Here is a 22,362-nt window from a genome sequence, read left to right as displayed (position 1 = left end):
CTGGCGCGCTGCCCCGCCACTTGCAGCTGCACCAAGGAGTCCATCATCTGCGTGGGCTCCTCCTGGGTGCCCAGGATCGTGCCGGGCGACATCAGCTCCCTGTGAGTGGGACCCCTCGCCCCTTCCCCACTCCTCCCACCCTGGCCCGCCGCCTCCAGGGAGTTGCCTCCGGCGCTGGGGCAGCGCGACCCGACCCCACTCCAGGCTCCTTGGCTGCGTTCGGGTGGGGGCGCGCCACGGGACGTGGGTGGAGTCTGGACCCCCGGAGGACGGAGGGAACCTGAGCCCCAGAGTCTGGGAGCGCAGGCGGGTCCCTGTGGTTGGGTTTCTCAGTGTGGCCCACGGGTCACCGGCTGCAGACCCACCGGGGAGAGCTCTGCGGATGCAGACCCGGCCCGCGGTGAAGCAGGGTCTCTGGAGTGGAGTCCGGGGACCGCATTGGTGTCCCCGGGTGCTTCTGGGGTGCATTAAAGTTTGAGAGGGCGTGTATGTGTGCTTGTGTGTTGGGGCATGCGTGGGGCAGCTCAGCACGACTGGACTAAGTGAAGCTGGACAGGGCGAGGCCTCATGCCCTACTGGGGCTGGGGCGGAGGTTCGCACCGGGCCACCTCCCGACCTCTCCCACTGCAGGCTGGGAAGAGCCGGTAAAGCCGTGCAGTCTCTGCAAATGGAGGGGACGCCCCACGTGGCGGGGCGCAGAGGACTTGAGTGTAGGGCGTGTGGGGTGCCTAGCCGGGCGCACTGATTGGACTTCTGGCTCTGAGTTCTGGAGGGCTCCTTGCCCCCTTCCCCACCCCGACACATCAGGTTGGCCGCTTTGTCAGTGCTGGGGGAGAGACAGAAAAGGGCTTCATGCTAGTTACCCACCTGCTGGGAGAATCTTCACCTCGGCCCCTAGGCCACCCAGGCCACCCAGGCCACGCGGCTGCGTCTCCCAACAGCCAGGAAGGGGCTCCTGGCTGTGTTTTTATTGCCCGGACCGTTCGCCCTAATACCTCTCCCTTTCTGCAGGCCAGGCTGCTGGGGTGCCCATGGTGGAGGCAGGGGTCCCTGGGGTGACGTTGCTTGTGTTCAGGGTGCTTTCTCATGCCCAGCCCTCCCTTCCCTGCCTTGCACCCAAGGCAGGAAGCCGGGCCCTGGCCCCAGGAGTGAGGACACCCCGTTGCCCTAATGGAGTCAGGAGAGTTTGGCCGGCGGGAATAGAAGACCTCATTCCATCCCTAGTGTTGCCAAGTCTGGCGACATGGAGGATTCCAGAAATTAGAATTCCCCTTCTCCAGTCTTTTTTTTAAAAACATGCTTAATTGATCAGCATGTTAAATGAAAATACTTCTGAAATACTACTGAGGTCCTGCTGGGGCCAGAAAGGCCTGGGTCCCTGGAAGCAAGAGGCCAGCCTCAGTTTCCAGAGTTGGCCATTGTTTTCTGCAGTGGCCTGGCCTCCCATGGCATGTCAAGTTCAGGTGTCTGGGACTTAGTCCACCGCCCCCCCTACACACACACACCCCAGGCTTTCATGGTGCATTTAATGAGAAGTGCTCTGAGTGTCTTTCAGAGATGTGCTCCCAAGGGGAATGCTTAATCCTACCCGAGTCTCGTTGGCCAACATTCACGCTGAGTCCACACAGACAGAACCAGGGGCAGGGGTGAAGTCATCCTCCATTTTCAGCCGGGGTGTCCTGTAGTTAAGGAAAGGAAGTGAGAGGATTGATTTAAACGACCTGAGATAGCGTCTATGCAAGGAGCCAGACTGATAGTGAAGGTTTCTGTCATTCAGACTAGTTTTCCTATTGATCCACTTCCCCGGAAAATGCCCGACTCTCCTCATCCCGGCCCCTGGGACGAGTCTGGCCAGCTGTGTTAAGTCATACTCGCAGGGCCAGAGTTCCAGCACAGGATGGGGGGTGGGGTGGGACCCATTGCCCGTCCTGCCTGGCACTTCCTGAAGGAAACCCGACCATGTTTTGTCACTCTTCTGCCCGCAGGAGCCTGGTCAATGGGACGTTTTCAGAAATCAAGGACCGGATGTTTTCCCACCTGCCCTCCCTGCAGCTGCTGTGAGTATGGGGCGTTCTCTCTGCAAACTGGGGGGATGTTCCCGAGGTACCATCCTTGAAGGGCACTCTCCGCCTCCTTGGTATCGGTCCTAACTAAAATATCCTGGCTCCGTGAGTAAACCGTGGCCAGATCTTCAAGTTCCTGTGTGCTGCGTCCCAGCAAGTTCAAGGCCCCTTGCTGGCTTTCCTTTCCCTAGTCTGGTACATGCTGTCTTCAAGGACTGTATCCTGCAATTGCTTTGAGCGTGGCCAAAATTTGACCTAAACCAACTGTTTTCCAAACATTTCACTTTAAAATAAACCCGACAGTTTTAAAGTCTCATTGTTACTCTGGAAAGTGAAGCTTTTTAAACTTATTGACAGCTCAAATGGTCGGGCAGCATACTGTGTGTTTCTGTGTAATATTGTTTCGTGTCGTCCCTAGGAGGAGGGCATTATTTTCCCATCGACAGATGAGGAAACTGAGGCTCGGGGAACTTACCTAACTTTTCCCAAATGACAACGCGAAGACTCTGACCAAAGGCCCAAAGCCCCCCATGCCCCAATCAGTGAACCATGCCTAAGTCACGGGGGGAAGTGCTCATGTAACTCAGATCAACAGTTCGCTGATCAAAAGCAGTTTTTAAAAGCAAATTGGGGGGCCAGCTGTGGTCATAATGGCTTTGTCACTGGTCTCCCATGTGGTCGACCATGGTTCGAGTCCCAGACTTGGTGGCTTAAACTCACATAGGGTGTGTGTGTGTGCATGCCCAATATCCTGAGAGAAGAATGGAGGAGAAGGGATTGCAGCGTGGCTATCCCCCCCTGGGGGGTGATTTCTCACTTTTTATCTCTCTGTCTCTGTCTTTCTGGTGAGCACATGCAACCTATAGCAAAAAACCTCTCCAATAAAAAAAAAACAAAAACCCAAAATCGGCTGGCCCTCTAGCCTAGTGGTTAAGGAGTGGGATCCCACATGGCTTGAAAACACGTGCATGTATGGTATCCCCCAAATCCTGATGGGATAGGGTGGAGGGATTGGGGATGACAAGGCCCCATGGGGGGTGCTTTCTTCCTCTTTCTCTCTGTCTCTTGGTCTCCCCTGTGAGCACATGCACCCTTTGGCAGTTAAAAAAAAAGGATGAAGCAGGTCCGTCAGAGGCAAAGCCCCGGGTACACACCTTCCTCTCTTTATGGGTTTCTTAAGTTGGGGACGAGACCAAAATGAGAATAAATAATGTCCTATAGTAAGATACTGGGAGATGGAGTACAGGCGATCACGGCTCATGCTGGACGAACTTACTGCTGATATTTTTGTTCTTGAAATATTGGGTTGTCGGAAAAGTCATGACACATTGTTACATAGAAAAAAATACGTCATGACTTTTCCGACAACCCAATACGCTATGCGTGTTTGTAATACTATGCTTAATGTTTTAAAACCTGAATTTATGTTCTCATAGAATGGCAGTGCTATGAAAATACAATTTTTATGTGATAGAAATATAATTTTAGATATTCTCTTGCCAGATAGACTTAAGTGGTGACTTGGATTAAAAAAAAATAGTAGTAATCAGGAGTCTTCTGAAGGTTTTTGTTTTGGTTTCTTTAAATTTGCTAGAGGGTGCGAGTGCTTATCAGAGAGAGAGAGAAAGAGACAGAGGGAGTGGGGCGTGGTCATGCTGCCATCTCTTCTCTATTTCTCCATCCTGTTGGGAATCGGGGCATGCATGTATATATGCCTGCCATGTTTTTCAGGCTGCCGGGGCTAGGATTTGCAGCAGGTGGACAGCCATGTGGAACTTGGCTCCCTGAACCACTAAGCCACAGGGCCAGCCCCTGAAGGTTTCTTTTGTTCTTTCTTTTGGTTAATTTTATTCTATTATTATCATTACTCTTTAGCTTGTATAGGGCACGTGCACTCACCAGAGAGAGACAGAGAGAGAGAGACAGAAAAAGTGAGAAAGCAAGCTGCAGGTCCAGGACTCGAACCGCAGTCAGTCATGTAGGAGTCCAGCACCCCAAGCACCATCCCACCTGCTAGTCCCCATGAAAATTTCTTAAACAAACTCCCCCCCTACTGTTTTGCACGGGTGTGTAGAATATAGTAGGAAGGAGTTTTTATGTCTGTCTCAGCTAGGTGACTTTGGTCACCATTTAACTTCCCTGGGCTAAAATTTCTCTAAAATGAGAGTTGAGTTAGGTCCGTTGAGATCTCCAGTTCCACGTGGCTGGATGTCACAAAGCAATCACTGGCTGTTTAGTTGTGCCGAGCAGTATCACCTTCGAAGACAACAACCCTCAGGTCATCTTTACTAGGATTCACAGGAGAGGGAGGGGTGGGATGTTGGAGGTGACCAGGAAACCGAGCCAAAAGGAATCTTCTCACCATCGTCTCTCCCAGTAGTCTCTGAGTTGGATTGTAGACCTAAAGGGCTGCCTAGAGGTGGAGAAGAGCCCGTGTTCGCCCACAGATTAGGGCATAGCAAAAGGCTCAGAAGTGGCTTCACTGTGCCACTCAAGTTTTACATTTCTGCCTTGAATCTGCCCCTTGTTTTCAGGTTGCTGAATTCGAACTCCTTCACGGTCATCCGGGACGACGCCTTTGCGGGCCTTTTCCACCTGGAATACCTGTAAGTTTCATGCTTTGCCTGCGTGCTGAGGCGGGCTTCTCCGAACTGCTGGGTCGCTTTCCTGCTAGAACAGTCTCTCTGTGAGGGCTGAGGAGTGGCGGGCAAGAGGAAACCCTGTTCTCTTTTCAACACTGACCTTTTCTAGTTTACTTGCTTATAAATTTGCTGTGGCAGGAGGAGGCTGGGGACAAAGACGCAGGAACAAAGAGGAAAAGATCCTCATTCATTCTCTGCTGACATTTAATTTGTCATGTAGTAAGCACAATTGGAAATTGCGTTGGATATTTTTACCTCTCATAACTAGGCATGGATTGCTGATCAGCCAGAAATAGAGCTGAACGGTTCTGAGGATGGCGTATGTTTAACTAAAGTCTCCCTCTTTTGGGGGTTACAACTTCATGTGTTTCATTCCCTGGTTCTGCAACCTGTTTACCGTATCTCCTGTGAGCTGCAGTTGAGGGTTTAATTTTATTTCATTTTTTCCTAAAAACAAAACAAAACAAAAGCAAAATAGGGTATTTGTTTTTTGAGGTGCAGTCTCTTTTATTTTTTTTCCCCTTCAATGAGCTTTGCCCTCATTCCAATTTCTGCCTTTTCTCACTTTCATGTCTTCTTCCCCCTGAAGTTCTTTCATCCTTGTCTTTGGTAACTGTGTAATAATGTTAAACCTGTTATCAGGTGGGATTTTCTTACCTGGTATTCAGACGGGTTTTGAAAGCCTTTCTCTGCTTTCTTATTTGAGTTCAACAGGCAGATATTGGAATTCCAGACACATCTTGGGTATAAGGAAGCTCTTGCCGACTTTGTGCCTTGAGGGGAGATGTCTGTGAGGGAATTCTTTCTCCAGACAGTGCACACACACACACCTGGCATGTATTTCAAGCCACCAGGTCTGAGACTTGAACCCCGGTCGGCCATGTGGGAATCCAGTGACCTAACACTATGCCATCTGCTGGCCCCATAGGCAGTTCTTCTTACTGTTAAGGTTATTGGGGAGAAAATTAGCTTATCTGCTTATACTGAAATCTATTGCTAAAAGACACATAATTAACATCACAGACACGAGGAAGTCCTCCGTGCAAGAATGAAGAAGTGCTTCACTAATGATGTCGTGCTGCAGGGTCTCATCCTTAGGCCTTCTCATCCAAGACCCTCTTACATTTGACTTAAAATGTTTCAACCAACTATGGCCCTAGGGAATGGTCACGATGCAGTCATGCCCTATCTTTTTTGCCATAAGACACGCCAGTGTTATTAAAGCATAAGTTATTAATACACCCTCTGCATTTTAGCCCAGAGGAAGAGGTTCAGTCTCCATGCAACTTTGCTGTTCTTCCTACTTCCAAGAAGCTTGGAGATCTTGACAGTATCCCTGCCTCATCACCGTTTTGCTTAGAGTTCAGTGTGTAGAATCTGAGGAACCCAAGGTTGTGGGAAGCCCAACTTGACAAGAGTCTCCTTCAGCAAAAACTGGAGATGTACAAGCAGGGTGCCCCTGAATGATCAGTCACTGAAGTGTGCCTCACGGGGCCCTGAGAAATGTAAGGGAAACAGGGGATGAAGAATGTCTGGCAACGTTCCAGCCTTGCTGACATAAGAGCATTTCTTAGCTTTGTACGGCACATTCTTTTCTCCCTCCAAGATGTTCTGGCCCACATGGTCAACTCTGAATTTGTAGACATCCATGCTGCCTTTGAAGGGCACGCAGGACACACCCGTGTGCTGTGTCCCTGCACACTTACCTGCTCCCACGTGCAATCCTGTAGCTGGTGTACTCTTCAGGGGTGAAACTTTATCATTCACGAAGCTTTTAGATTTTATCCCAAGTTCATATCAGTATCACTATTTAGAAATACTAGGCTGAGAAAATCCAGTTTAATTTTCTATTTTTGTCCTCAGGTTCATTGAAGGGAACAAAATTGAAACCATTTCAAGAAATGCCTTTCGTGGCCTCCGGGACCTGACTCACCTGTAAGTCCTACAAAGAGTATCCTAATCCAGGGAGAGTCACTTCCTGGTGCCTCTCTCTTTCTTGCCTTATTCTGTATGGTAACGTTCCCTGAAGGAAACTAATTTCCAGGTTTCCTAGGCGGTTTCTGTGTTCTCGATCAGACACCGGCTTGTGCTCACACACTCGGCTCCATTGTCTTCTCCGTCGTCTGGATCTCCCTCATGGTGCACGTGATTAGCTGGGGTCAGGAGCACCACCCTGGCTTACGAGGAGCCTGCATCGCTTGGTGGAGGACTGGGAAGGAAACTAACATCGATCTTGTGCCTACCCGGTGCCAGGCACAGGGCAGGGTGCTTAGTGAGGCTTCTCTTTATCTTTCATGATAATCTGTGAGTCCCCACTTTACAGATTGGGAAACTGAGGCTCAAATGCTCATTGAAGAGTGTTGACTACAGGATCAGAATTAGAACAATGTGGAATGTGGTTCCTCTCTTTTGAATGCAAATCACCTTTTTTTTTTTTAATTGGATTAATCCACATGTCAGCTAAGCCCGCTGGTTTTTGAATAGCTTTCTGGAGAAAAAAATGAAACAAATTGATTTGAATAGGCATATTGCAATGAAGCAAGTATACGCCTTTAGTCAATTTATAAAACTGGAAAAAAATAGTGGCCGTGTTTATAAAAATGCGAAAGTAGTCATGGTCTTGTCGGAGTAATTTGCTAGCCAGGAGCCAGGTCCCATTTGCATGCTGTTTTGCGTTTGAGTAAGAGTGCAGGTGGCCTCTCCGTAGTCAGCCTGTTTGTGGTAAGAGGACATTGGGGAGCTCTGAGTGGGGGTGGCAATGCCTTCAGTGTGTCACTTACTGAGACGGTGTGAGGATGGCCATCCAGAGGTCACTACCGCATCAGGCCCTGATTGGGTAACAAGGTCTGGCAGTAGGCTCCCCAGCAGAAGCTCTGCCGGAGTGAACGCTGTAGAACACGCCGATGAGGAAGCATGTGGGAGAGCCCGGCATCTGCATCCATGGCTGATCCCAGAGCGTGTTCGACTCTGGTCGCCATGGACTCGTGTTCGACTCTGGTCGCCATGGACTCTTCTTGCTCTAGTTTTCTTTTTTCTTCCTAGAACATCCTTGATCCCCTCCCCCCCCAGATTTAGCCCCATATTCCTGTAGGGCCAAGATCAGGGGCTTGGACTCATGCAGACTTGGGCCCACATCTCAAGACCATGTGTATTAATATTTTTGAGCTTTCCTGAACTTCAGTGTCCTCATGTCTGAGATGAGGGCAGTTAGACCGAGGTATGGCTTACTGTCTGCATGGGTTAACTTGCCAGTAGAGCCCGCAGCCTGTTCCCTGTGTGAGTGCTCTAGTGGGGCTGTTACCACTGCCACCGCCTCCCCTCCCTCCACTCACTAAGACGCCTCCATTTCCCCCTCCTCACCCCCCCCCATCTGCTAAGTAGTGTTGGCATTTGGGCGGCCAGACAGGGTCTGCTGAGAGAACAGCTGTGGTGTCTGCAGAGGAGCAGCTGTGGCGGCTGGACCCGTCTGGTTCCCAGAAGTCAGGCCTTAGGGGCTTTGTTTCTGAGCGGAAGCTCTGAGCACACGCTCTCTTGACTGAGTCAGCCTTAATGGCGACTTTCGTTTGCCACGTTTGGTATGGCTCCTCCGTTGGCAGGAGGGTGTGAACGTACAGATATTGTGTTTGTGTGTGTGTCTATCTCCTGCATGTATGCCCGCGGGTACATCGACATGCAGGTGTGCATGTCCAACGTGTTTGCACGTGCAAGTTTGTGCATTTGTTATTTCAGGTATTGTGTGTGCACAAGGCTCTCTCTCTTCTGAGTGACACTCAGACAGCACAAATACAGAGGAAATGAGTCTCAGGTTGAGTCTGGAGTGTTCTGGATGCATGCGAGGAGACCCAGGCTGGTCCAGCTAGTGTGCCCACCCTGTAATTGCTCAAATCACACCCTGTTGGGCATTTCCTGACATCCCCCCCCTGCCTGGGATGCTGTTTCTTCTGCCCTTGGTCTTCTGGAATCTGCCTTTCCCTTCAAAGTCCAGTCTAAATCCTGTCTCCCCCATAAACTCTCCTGATCTACCTCTCAGCCCCTCCTGCTGGCTCGACCCACCCAGCACTTCACTGTCCACACTGCCATACTAGTTGGCATTTTTTCATGGGTGGTGGCTTCATCTCCTCCACAGGGTTGAAAGCTCCATGTGGGTAGGGCCCTTAGGACCTGGGTTAGCTCTGCCCTTCCTCCCGTGTTTAGCACAGAGCGAAGCCAGCAGGACATATTTGGTGACTTGTGGTGGGCCATGTGTCCCTCCCCTGAACTCCGTTTTCCATCTCCTCTTCACTTCCAGTTACAGTTGACCCCTCTAGACTGGAGATTAATTTAGAGGGTAAAGCGTCCGATACCGTGTTTAAAGACGGGACCAATCCTCCTCCCCTGTGCCCCTTTTTTCCTTTAAATATCTAAGCAAAGAAATGACATCAACTCTCTGAAGTTCATTCCTTGCTTAAAGATGTCCCTATCTGGAATTTTCTTGTTTAAATTATCAGATTTTTATTTATTTATTTAAAAGAATTATTTAATTTAATTTTATTATTACTTTTTAGTTTGACCAGAGAGAGACAGAAATAGAGACAGAAGAAGAGAGAAAGAGTGAGAAAGCAAGGAGCCGGGTCCAGGACTCGAACTGTGGTTGTCCATATGGGAGTCCAGCACCTTAACCACTACATCACCTACTGGCCCCCAGTGTTTTGTTTTGTTTTGTTTTTTTTTTAATGAATTTTTCCAGCACTTACAGACTCCCTTCGTATGTAAGGAAACACAGATCAGGTTTCTAAGCATTGAGGGAGCTGTGCCAATCTGTAACTAAAATCTAGGACATTTGTTTTCCGGCAGTCTTATAAAGCCCAAGGGATAGGGAGCTGTTAAATAGTTTCAGCAATGCAATCAGTGCCATGGATTTGTAGACACAGTGAAGTGGAAACGGAGAGAGATGTTAAGCATTTAGTGTGAGTAGGGTGGACGGCCCATCTGAATAATTCTGCTTCCTGAAGTCCAAATTGAACACTTGGAACGATGGCTAAACTGTCTGTTTGCTTATTTATTTATTTATTTATTGGCTTTAACCACATGCTATGTTCTCCGACTTCAGTACGATCGCTTTCAGCTAAGTAAAATTTCTTTTTTTAAAAAAATGAATTATATATTTATTTAATTCCATTTATTATTTTTATTTTTTAAATTTGACCAGAGAGAGACAGAGAGAGAGAGAGAAAGGAAACGGAACATGAGAAAGGAAGCCACCAGCTCTGGGACTTGAACTGTGGTCGGCCATATGGGCATCCAGTGCCTTTAACCACCACACCACCCGCTAGCCCCAGTTAAGTCAAATCTCTAACTAAGTCATTAACCTTTAATTAGCCAAAACATTTTTGTGCTTGCCAGGAAAAAGCGACCATTGACCCACAAGTCTAAATGAGTGCCCCTGTTTAAGTTTCTAAAAGCTACTTCCAGAATGTCTTCAGTCTGATGGCATACTGAGTTTGTGGTCCATCATATGAAGATGTACACGTAAGCCATTGAGAGAAGAATGGTAAAACGGTACACGAAACTGGACTTGAATCATGTGCGGCTATCTCGAGGCAAAGACGTGATGCAGAAACTAGATCTCCTCATGTTCTGTTGGTATCTTTGTTTCTTTTTAGAGAGAGATTTTTGCTATAGGGCACATGTGCTCACCAGAGAGATAGAGACAAAGAGATAGAAATCGAGAAATTGCCCCTCGGGGAGATGGCCATGTTGTAATCCCTTCTCCTCCATTCTTTTCTTGGAATTTTGGGCACACATGAACAAATGCCCAGTGTGAGTTTTCAACTGCCGGGTCCAGGACTCAAACCATGGTCCACAACATGATAGTTCAACAACGTAACCATTACACCATCCACTGGTTCCCTGTTGGTGTCTTAATGCAAGAACATTAAAAATAGACCCAAAGCTTCTACGGTGGTGGAACATCAATTTATTTCATTGATCTTTCTGGATCCTGTCGATGTAATACTCCGAAGGACTCATGTCGTATACATTTTAAAGGGACGGGTGCCGAAGTGTCTGCATGTTTATCATTTGCACGTTTTGCTGTTTAGACTCATATGTGTGAAGAAAACTAGAGTAGGCATCAGTTTCTCGGCTGAGTCACAGCAGAGTGTGGTGCCTGGGGAATTAGACAGACTCCGTGTGCACCCTGTCAACACACAGCGTCTCTACACCGACAGCCCTGCACTGTGGACTCCGGTCTTCAGCAGGTGCCGACCGGGCTCTGCAGAGCCCAGAGTTACTGGAGAACGTGTTGCTGCTGTTTATTTCAGTCTGCTTTCTGGAGGCGGAGAGCAGACCAGGGCAGTCTTGCCACACTAAGAGCACAAAGGCACAATGGTTTCTGGTGAACTTTCGTTGATGAGAAAATGAACTAGATCATAGTCAGTCATTCCCTACATGTGCTGGTGCCCTGAGATGTTATTTCATGATCCGTAAGGGCTGGAGCTCAGTGTCTTTATGTAAAAGAGTATTTACTGAGTCCTGTTTCAGAGTCTCAAGTAATAGAATCCATTTTTCCAGACCATTAAGGAACTTCTTGGGACAAGACTAAGTATCCTTTTTTTTTTTTGGAGAGATTTTGCTATTGGAGTGTGTGCATTTGCTGGAGAGACAGAGATAGATAGAAAGCAAGAAATCACCCCCTGGGGGGAATGGCTATGCTGCAGTCCCTTCTCCATTCTCCTCTTGGGATTTTGGGCATACGCACACACCCAGTATGAGTTTTCAGCTGCTGGGTCTGGGACTTGAACCATGGTCTACCACATGGGAGTCCACTGCCCTAACCACTGTACCACCTGCCAGTCCTGTCAATATTCTCTTTAGTCACTCTCACTTCGGCATGTAATTCATTCATTCAGCAAAGATTTCCTGGGTATCCTCTTTGTGCCTATTCTGGGAATTGGGGCCAAGCAGTGGATGGGCAGACAATAAAGAGCTGTCCTTGTGGTGCTTCTGTGGAGAGAGGACTCACAGCCAATGACCAACGGCCCGTGTAAGTCTGTGCCGAGCCAGTGAGGGTGTGCGGTGAAGTTCAGCATGCAGAGAGCGGAGGAGTGCAGAGGTCAGGGAAGGTGGCGAGAGCTGACAGACCAAGTGGAGTGAACCATGTGGGTATCTGGGCATGAGCTGTCTAGGCAGGTGGACGGGGCAGAGGCCTCTGGGTAGAAGCATGCCCTGCCAGCTTGAGGAGGAGCGGGGAGGCCAGTGTGGCTGGAGACGCGGCCACCTGGGTGAGAAGTGGCAGTATAGACCGTGGAGTCTCACGTGCCCTCAGAGGGGCTCTGGCCTTTATTCCAGGAAGCAGGGGACGCCATCTGAGGTTTACCGCGTGTACATAGAGAGCTCGAATGCGTGTTTTGAAAAGAAAACTTACGGTGTGATCTAGCATCTGTAATGTTATCGTTTATGATTAAACACATGTCTTTGTTTCAGAAATGACGACGCAAGTTAGAAATGGAATCATGTTGTGATGAGGTTTAGGGCTCTGGTTCAAGTCATTAGCTATATATATTTTTTAAGCACTATTTTATTAACTTTATTTTTACTTATTTATTTATTTATTTTTAATTTGACCAGAGATGGGGGAGAGAGAGAGAGAAAGGGAAAGAAACTAAGCTGCTGGGCCTGGGACTTGAACCATAGTCAGCCATGTGGAAGTCCAGTGCCCTTAACTACTATGCTACCTTGACCCCCATTAGCTCTCTTTAAAGGGACTTCAAGGTGACAGGACATGGAGGTAATAACTACATTAAAATGTGACTTTCTGGTTCTAGTTCTTTGGCCAATAACCATATAAAAGCATTGCCAAGGGATGTCTTCAGTGACCTGGACTCTCTGATTGAACTGTAAGTAATGAAGCTGAGCGTCTGAACGCTTGTCGCTGTGCCCCTGTCTGCCAGCCCCCTCCCTTTTCCCACCTTTCTTCTATGCTGTGGCTTAAAGTCTACAACGGAGTGCATATTGGGAAACACATAGTTTGTATTGTGTTGGATTTTGCCATTCTATAATGTACATGGTGCCATGAGGCCAATACTAGACTATTAGGTGTGCTGGGTGGGAGGTCTCCCTTCACCATGACGGTGTATCACCCTGGTTGTTCTCATGTTTGTCACTTTTTACTAGACGTCATGTAATAAGATCTTTGTGTTTGTGAAAACTGTCTTCCTATAATGTCCTAGTTTTGTTTACATTGGGGTGTTCTTTCATCCCTTCCTCATGCTTTTCCAGCATGGCAGGGTGACAGTTTTGTGAAAGTTTGGAGAGATAGTGACATGTCATCTGTGATATTATATAAGGAGTCTTCAAAAAGTTCATAAAAACGAGTGTCACTAAAAAAAATGGATTTCAAAATTTCTTGTATTTTAATTTCATTTTTTCCATAATATTATTTTTTAAGTTTCCTTTTGGGCACAAACACTTGCTGGAGAGAGACAGAGAGGGAGAGAGAGGGAAAGTGAGAAAGCACTAAAGCACTGCTCAGGGGAGATGGCCACACCACAATCCCTTCTCCACTCTTAGGATGTTAGGCAGGCACGCACACGTGCCTGGCGTGTTTTCAAGCCATCAGATCCAAACTCGAACTGCACGGGATTCAGCGGCCTTAACTACCCTGCCACTTCCTGGCCCACCAGTAACATTTTTTCCCTTCCTTTTGAGTCTTTGCCATAAGGCCCAGGCACTTGCCAGAGAGACAGAGAGAGACAGACGGAAAGAGAGGGAAAGTGAGAAATCAACTCCCGGGGGGGATCGTCACACCACTTTACTCTCCTTCTGGGGTTTTGGGCATGCACACACACATGCCTGGTGTGATTCCCAAGCTGCCGTGTCCAGGACTTCGACGTGGTTGGCCACGTGGGAACCTAACAGCTATCAAACCACGTGCTGGCCCCTCCGCAGACTTTTCCAAGTCCCCTCATATAGTTAAAATCTTGAGCACTGAGGAGCATTAAATGAAGTCAGTCATAAATACAAGAAACAGGACGGGTTAGATACAATAGCTTTTTCCATTCCATCTTCAAGGGTTAATATACCAGGTTGTTAATAATTCTAAAGCTTCGTCTTACCACCAAACATGTGAGACACCTCTGTTTCTCTGTGTATCTGTTGGTGCTTTGTTTTTGTTTGTTTGTTTGTTTTAGAGACTTAAGGGGTAATAAATTTGAATGCGACTGCAAAGCCAAGTGGTTGTATCTGTGGTTGAAGATGACGAATTCCACCGTGTCCGATGTGCTGTGCATTGGCCCACCAGAATATCAGGAGAAGAAGCTGAACGATGTGACCAGTTTTGACTATGAGTGCACGACCACAGGTATTCAGCACCTGAATCGCCAGAGGAAATACTTGGAATAAACCCTTTGGTTTTCTGTTAACCTGTCCCCAGGGAGTGGGGGAGAAATGAATGTACACGTTTTCTATCATCATTATGCTGAAGAAAGTGTATGCTTCTGACTGAAATGAATGGGTGCGTTGACGGAAAGAACCAATTCTGCAAACATAATTAATGTGTTTTATTTTTAAGCACGAATTTGAGTGACCTAAGCCCGGAGAAGAGGCAAAACATGCCTCTCTCTCTGGGGTGATCAGGTACAGGGTTCCTTTTATTTGATTTTGAGAATGAGAGTTTAGTGAAGAGCTTTCCACTGGCCTAGCCCAAAAAGACAGGACATGTGGAAGCAGGACTTGGAAGTTTTGAGAAGGAATTAGTGAAGAGTGTACTTTAACAGAGATAAGGGGACTTGTGTGTATCAGTCACAAGATACTGTCCCAAGGACAGGATGATGGAAGGGTCCTGTTATCAATGAATCAAAATGATGGTGTTAATGATTGTGGCATGACTCACCCATTACAGGGATACTATGCCAGGGACAGGATGTAGGAAGATTTTTATTATCAAATGGGTCAAAATGATCTGTTAATGTCTATGGGTGTGACTCACCCCAGGGCCTCTGGAAGGGATTTTAGAAATAGGAAAAAGCGGCCAAACTTTTGTCCTCAGATGTGTTAAGGAAAATATTTCGATAGTTAGAAAGGGTCTTGTTAATTGCATTGACTTTAATTTTGATTCTTTACAAAATTCAAATTTTTCGAAGGGTTTCTTCCTTTTTTAAAAGCTAAAGTAAGAACTGGTGCATTTGGCATGAGACCATTTCCAAAATCGGTCTGGTTTTGTGGTGGAAAGTCAGTGAAGAGAGGCCCACATTACTGTTATAGCCGTCCGCTTGCTTTATAAGATGAAGTTTACCAGAAATTTATTTTAAATTTAATAAATGCCAGAATTTAAAATCTATAAGTTGTTCCATGTAAAAAGAAGTAAGTTATAGCCACTGGCTAAGTAGAAAATAGAAGTTAACGATTATGATAGTTGTTAAAGGGAAAAAATCTGGGGACCAGCAGTTAGTGTAATGGCTATGTCGCTGAACTCCCATGGAGTCGACTGCAATTCAAGTCCCAGACCCGGTGGCTTAAACTCATGCCGGGCACATGTGCGTGCGTGCCCAAGATCCTGAGAGGAGAATGGAGAAGGGATTGCGGCGTGACCATCCCTCCTGGGGGGTGATTTCTCGCTTTCTATCTCTCTGTCTTTCTGGCGAGCGCACATGCCCTATAGCAAAAAAAAAAAAAAAAAGGAAAAACCTGCGTGGAGGAAAAAAATGTAAAGGAAGTTTGATTTTGTCTCCCAGGACCTGCCTTAAGGTTTCAGTGTGTGCCTTTTTGAGGTTAGAACATAAAATATTACTCTAACACTGCCTTTGCTGTCACAGCCTGTGGGAAACCAGGTACTATCTCCATATGAAAGATTCAGGCGGTTTCCACATTTTAAAGGAGAGGATCAATCCACAGTAGGAAACCTGCTTACCAGACGCACAAAAACAAACATTTAGGCAGAGCGTTGACATCGCCAACGCCTCAAGGTATGTTAGGGGAAGCAGCAGGGCGAGGACTTAGAAAAGAGTTTCAGAAACTCTAAAGACAAGAAGACGCCAAGAACTAAATATCACATTTAGGCCAGTCCCTGCCACTGCCCTCCAAACACACGAATGAGGCCCCACAAAGTTAAAATGATTTTTAGATATTTTCATTTGTAATAACGGACCTTATAGATTCGGTTTTGTCCTGATAGAAAACCTGAAGTCTCTCAGAAATGCCCTTGTCGTTCGACGTGGAGCAGGAGTTTATTCAGCTGTGTAATTGGCGGGTGGCCCTTAGTCAGCTGAGGCCACCGAGAGGTTATTTATTGTCCTTTCCGGCCACCGTAATAAATCAGAGGTCGTAGTCAATGACATTTGCACCGGAAGGTTCAAGACCATTTGGTATTAAATTGCTAAGCCAGAACTGGCAGAGGCTCCTCTCTGCCTCTTCTCTTGTGTTTCTGGAAAGCTCTCTAAACCCCAACGTGAAATGGTCAGCTTTCTACTGTTTTATTCACATGTGGCTATTGTGTGAGAGAACTTGGTCAGTCTCTGGGAGAAGGGACATCGGTTACTAAGGGCCTTGAGAGCAGGAAACATAACATCTGGGGGCCAGCATTGGGTGTGGTGGTTAAGGTGCTGGACTCACATGGCCAACCACAGTTCACGTCCCAGACCCGGACACTTGAAACTCACACCGGGTGCATGTGCGCGTGTGCCCAAACTCCCGAGAGGAGAATGGTGGAGAAGGGATTGCAGTGTGGCCTTCCCCTCTAGGGGGTGATTTCTCATTTTCCCTTTCTCTGTCTCTCTTTCTCTCCAGCAAGCACACTTGCCCTATGATAAAAATAAAAGAAAGAAAAAGAAAGAAAACGTTACTTCCGATCTTAGGGCCCCATGGGTTATAAAATGATCTGGGCTCTGTGACGTGTGACCAGAGTGGAGGTGGCATGGGACTGAGGAAACGAGGAACTGACAAGAATCCATGGGGTGGCATGAACCCCCTAGCACATCTAGGGCCTCTTGTCTGTCGTCTGTGTATTCGTCTTCCCTGAGTTTCCTCCTGCAATGTCGGAAGTCCGCACAGGGCTTCCTGGAAGAGGGAGATGGCGATTCTGTCTTGCTGATGCTTCTCGGCCCTGTAAGCCCCGTGAGCACGTTGGCTCTTGCCCACAGTTTCTGCCATCAGGATCACAGGGCAGGGCGACCTGGTGACCCACCCCCAGTGTAGGTGAACAGACCGCCTTGGGTGGATCAAGCCCTGGCCTCTGTGGTTTACCAAAGCCTGGGAGGATGCGTGTGAGAGCGGGCGGAGGGGAGAAGGCCACGTTCCAAGCTCCTGATCCGGCATTCATGTCCTCCCTGGAGGGAACGAGCAGCTGCATTTCCAGAGTACGTTTCCCTCCTAGCTCAGATGTTCAGGAATGGAGTACACATCTCCCCCTGTTTTTCCCAGAGCGAGGAAGATACTGTCACCATGCTGGTCCTCGCCAAAGGGGTGTAATTAATCCCACAAAGCCACCACCGGGCTGTCGCAGCTCTGCAGAGTAACCACAGTCCTTCCCAGTCCTCGCCTTCAAGTCTATTTTTAACCACGTCAGAAATCCCGTTACCTCCCGATGAGTCCCGTGTTAGGTGGATAATTCACTGAATTCCTCCGAGGGAGTAGATTTTGCATCCTAATTGTCCTGTTACTCCCCCGTTTCAGGGCTGATGAAAATGCAAAGAGAAATAATGCATTCACGTGCAGTTTCTCCCCACCAGGAGCGGCATCATGTATAATTTATTTTCTGCAAGTGCTATAAATAGCCACGTAAAAATCTGCGGACTCCAGGGGGAGAAAGGCCGAGACGGGAAGGGCCCCGCTGACATCACGGGCTTAATCCAGTGTGAATGGCAGTGGCAGTTCTTTCGGCCGGGAGTGCCATTAATATTTTACCACGGGAAAATTGATGTCACATCAGTATATGTGTTCTTCGAGGTCTTTCCACAATGAACGTGCGCTTTGCCGTTGGTGAAAGGGAAATTAAAACGGGGATGGGAGAAGATTATAAATCCTTTCGGTCCCTTCTTCGACACACACTAACGTACGCATCGTTGGTTTTCTTTTTATTCTCTTCCTCTTTTTCCTCCTTTTTCTGGGGGGTTGGGTGGCGAGAGAGTAAGGATGGAAGGAGGGGTCTCCTATGAATTAGATTTGCAATTCACATTTCATAGTCTGGTATACCAGATAGTATATAGAAAATACTATGAAACCACTGTTTTGGGAAATAAATGAAAACGGGAGCTGGAATGGCTAGGTTTGTAAAGTGTTCTCATGCCAGCAGCTCTTTTTCATTCTAAGAGGCGTCCGTAAAAATGAAGACTTACTGGTCTGCCGTGTAATCGGCCTGAGTTTTGCTCATGGGGACCCTTGGGAACGAGGGGGACGAGGGAGCTGTGGGTACCGTGGGAGCGCTTCGAACCTTTAGCGGGCTCGGATGGGACAGATGCAGCTGGAGATGCAGGAGCGGGTCTGTGGCATCGTGGCTGTGATGGGAGGAAGGCAGCTGGAATCTCTGGGTCCATTAGGTCCTGGAGAAGGAGTGCGCGGTTCTGCTGCATCGTCTTTCTCTACCCGTGAGCGCAGAAACCTCCAAAGCCTCCTGGAGTCCATGAGCGCTTTCAGGTTCCTGAACTCGTTGCACCAGTGCCCATGAGAATGAGTGGAAACTCACGTTTTTCTGCCTTAGTCTTGGCTCAGGCAACACTGGTATTTCGGGGAGGTGGTTCGGGGTGAGGACAGGAGCCATCGCCTGGACTGTGCGTGTTGCATGTCTAAAGCTGTCGGGCAAGCCCATGGTGGGCCCATCCTGCGTTCAGTTCCTACAGCAGCTGCACGAGTTCCATGGTCCCCTCATTTCTCTGATGATGAAGAGGAGGCACATGGTCCTTGCCCTAGGTCCCAGAGTGGCAGCAGAGGGCAGGCCTTGCAGCTCAGTCCGTCTTTCCAGATCTCACTCTGATATTATCTGGAGCCATGGTGGATAGTAAGAGTACATAACAGCACCTGGCTATGAGCCCAGCGAGTCAGGAAAGGGGCTTGAGGATTGGACTGGTCAGGGAAGGTCTTTTGGAGGCTTGAAGCTGGGGCACGGGTGGGGGTGGATAAGACCTGGGTGGGAAGAGGCGGGCAGAGCCGGGCTGCCCTAGTATGGATGGCTTCTGTAGCCAGGGTCCACCATCTGCCCCACGTCTCACTCCCATCTATGGCCGGAGAGAGAGCTTAAACTTAAACTTCACTTCTTAAACATTGTCACTGTGGGGTTTCCTGTTTGTTTGTTTGTTTTTGCGATTCTTCCTTGGATTCCTCTAGGTACCCCACTGCCAGTTACCCTTGCTTCCGGGGGCTTCTTCCCCCTCTTCCTTGGTCACCACACATCCCCACCCAGACTCGGGCAGTGGGTCAGCAGGAGCTCAGAGGGACAGCGTGCACGAGATCACTGGTTCCTCGCCGAGTGAGGACACGGTCCGAGACAGGGTTCTGTGCCTGCTCGCTGTCCACACCCGAGGGACCACCATTGCCCACCCCCACCCCAAGTCCAGAAGCCAGCAGTACCTGTGGGTTAACTCCCCACGGCGGGCTCCCCAAACCTTTGGGCTTGCAGCAGAGGGGAAGGTTTTGTTGCCAAATGTGCGTCATGCTGGGTGGAGACTGCTGTTTGTTTTAGGTCCTCGGTGGCATTCCCCAACATGGGCCTCAGCCCCCTGGAGAGTGTCAGGGAGTGAAGGGGTCCCATCCTCAGGGAAGTCTGAGGAGCCCATGTCAAAGGAAAGCCAACAGGCTTCTCTTCCTGCAGTGGGTGCTTGGAGGGCAGACTGGAAACACAGTGTCCCCGAATGAACTGGACCGTGGGGCCCCTTGTCATCGAGTGTTGGTGTGACAGTTTCAAGAGGAGGGGCTCTGCAGCATCTGTCCTGTCTTTAAAAAAGCCAAGTCTCACCGAATGTGTTTAGATCCCCAAGGTCCTTTAGCCGCAGTGCTGGGGCCGGCTACCCGCAGGAAGCTGTCCCAGGGCTGTGCGTCGGCGTGCCCTCCCCCGGGAAGCGCAGGCTGCTGTCTGTGTGGCCTCCTGGCCTGCCCGGTCCCCGTGGGAACTGACGACAGGGCGGGGCCCTGGTGGCCGCAGTGCCCGCAGATGGTACTCACGCCGCGTTTCCCCACCCCAGACTTCATCGTGCACCAGACGCTGCCCTTCCAGTCGGTGTCGGTGGACACGTTCAGCTCCAAGAACGACGTGTACGTGGCCATCGCCCAGCCCAGCATGGAGAACTGCATGGTGCTGGAGTGGGACCACATCGAGATGGACTTCCGGAGCCACGACAACATCACAGGTGCGTCGCCTCTGATCCGTGTGGGCGCCTCATGCCGGCATGGTCCCCAGCCCACGGGGACGGGGCGCTCTCCGTGACGTGGAGGGCACGGCTGTCCCACAGGGTCCGAGTCGGGTCGTGGCCCAGCTGCGTGGGCTCCGCTTTGCTCTCCGCGTGGTCAGTTATCGGTGACAGCGTAGCCTCGGGAGACGCCCCGTCTGTAGCCTGCGATCCTTCTGGGGAGGGAGAGGGCGGAGCTGTCGTGTCATCAGGCATTTTCTGGGAGCGGAGAAGTCGCTCTGAACATCCCGTGGTCCCTCTGGAAGTCCGAGATGGCACCTTCGAGCAGCTGGTGATGGCCTGGGCTTTGTTGGGTTGGTCACTAACTAACGTGCAGACACACCTGCATCCTGCAGCTTCTCATTGGTAACTAACATGCAGACACGCACGCACACACACAGACACACACACCCTATAGCTTCTTCATTGTTAACTAACAGGCAGACATGAACGCACACACACAGACACACACATGCACACGCACATACCCTACAGCTTCTTCATCGTTAACTAACATGCAGACACACACACACACACACACCCTATAGCTTCTTCATTGTTAACTAACAGGCAGACATGAACGCACACACACAGACACACACACCCTATAGCTTCTTCATTGTTAACTAACAGGCAGACATGAACGCACACACACAGACACACACACCCTATAGCTTCTTCATTGTTAACTAACAGGCAGACATGAACGCACACACACAGACACACACACCCTATAGCTTCTTCATTGTTAACTAACAGGCAGACATGAACGCACACACACAGACACACACACCCTATAGCTTCTTCATTGTTAACTAACAGGCAGACATGAACGCACACACACAGACACACACACCCTATAGCTTCTTCATTGTTAACTAACAGGCAGACATGAACGCACACACACAGACACACACACCCTATAGCTTCTTCATTGTTAACTAACAGGCAGACATGAACGCACACACACAGACACACACACCCTATAGCTTCTTCATTGTTAACTAACAGGCAGACATGAACGCACACACACAGACACACACACCCTATAGCTTCTTCATTGTTAACTAACAGGCAGACATGAACGCACACACACAGACACACACACCCTATAGCTTCTTCATTGTTAACTAACAGGCAGACATGAACGCACACACACAGACACACACACCCTATAGCTTCTTCATTGTTAACTAACAGGCAGACATGAACGCACACACACAGACACACACACCCTATAGCTTCTTCATTGTTAACTAACAGGCAGACATGAACGCACACACACAGACACACACACCCTATAGCTTCTTCATTGTTAACTAACAGGCAGACATGAACGCACACACACAGACACACACACCCTATAGCTTCTTCATTGTTAACTAACAGGCAGACATGAACGCACACACACAGACACACACACCCTATAGCTTCTTCATTGTTAACTAACAGGCAGACATGAACGCACACACACAGACACACACACCCTATAGCTTCTTCATTGTTAACTAACAGGCAGACATGAACGCACACACACAGACACACACACCCTATAGCTTCTTCATTGTTAACTAACAGGCAGACATGAACGCACACACACAGACACACACACCCTATAGCTTCTTCATTGTTAACTAACAGGCAGACATGAACGCACACACACAGACACACACACCCTATAGCTTCTTCATTGTTAACTAACAGGCAGACATGAACGCACACACACAGACACACACACCCTATAGCTTCTTCATTGTTAACTAACAGGCAGACATGAACGCACACACACAGACACACACACCCTATAGCTTCTTCATTGTTAACTAACAGGCAGACATGAACGCACACACACAGACACACACACCCTATAGCTTCTTCATTGTTAACTAACAGGCAGACATGAACGCACACACACAGACACACACACCCTATAGCTTCTTCATTGTTAACTAACAGGCAGACATGAACGCACACACACAGACACACACACCCTATAGCTTCTTCATTGTTAACTAACAGGCAGACATGAACGCACACACACAGACACACACACCCTATAGCTTCTTCATTGTTAACTAACAGGCAGACATGAACGCACACACACAGACACACACACCCTATAGCTTCTTCATTGTTAACTAACAGGCAGACATGAACGCACACACACAGACACACACACCCTATAGCTTCTTCATTGTTAACTAACAGGCAGACATGAACGCACACACACAGACACACACACCCTATAGCTTCTTCATTGTTAACTAACAGGCAGACATGAACGCACACACACAGACACACACA

General features: G+C 48.6%; 1 protein-coding gene across 1 annotated transcript in view; it reads left to right on the top strand.

Moving 5' to 3' along the window:
• Window positions 1-3: 3 nt before the first annotated feature.
• Window positions 4-22,362, top strand: part of LGI2 (leucine rich repeat LGI family member 2) — a gene marked incomplete at its 5' end in the record, with an annotated part of 32,606 nt that continues 10,247 nt past the window's right edge. The window contains 7 exons of the mRNA XM_006154945.1: window positions 4-101; window positions 1,986-2,057; window positions 4,598-4,669; window positions 6,569-6,640; window positions 12,511-12,582; window positions 13,876-14,045; window positions 19,855-20,019. Coding sequence (XP_006155007.1) covers window positions 4-101; window positions 1,986-2,057; window positions 4,598-4,669; window positions 6,569-6,640; window positions 12,511-12,582; window positions 13,876-14,045; window positions 19,855-20,019 — 721 coding nt within the window. The remainder of the gene's footprint in view (window positions 102-1,985; window positions 2,058-4,597; window positions 4,670-6,568; window positions 6,641-12,510; window positions 12,583-13,875; window positions 14,046-19,854; window positions 20,020-22,362) is intronic.

The sequence above is a fragment of the Tupaia chinensis genome, unplaced genomic scaffold, assembly GCF_000334495.1.
Source record: "Tupaia chinensis unplaced genomic scaffold, TupChi_1.0 Scaffold000426_1, whole genome shotgun sequence".
NCBI lineage: Eukaryota > Metazoa > Chordata > Mammalia > Scandentia > Tupaiidae > Tupaia > Tupaia belangeri.
The sequence above is the reverse complement of the archived record's forward strand: the minus strand, read 5'-3'. Positions and strand labels throughout refer to the sequence as shown.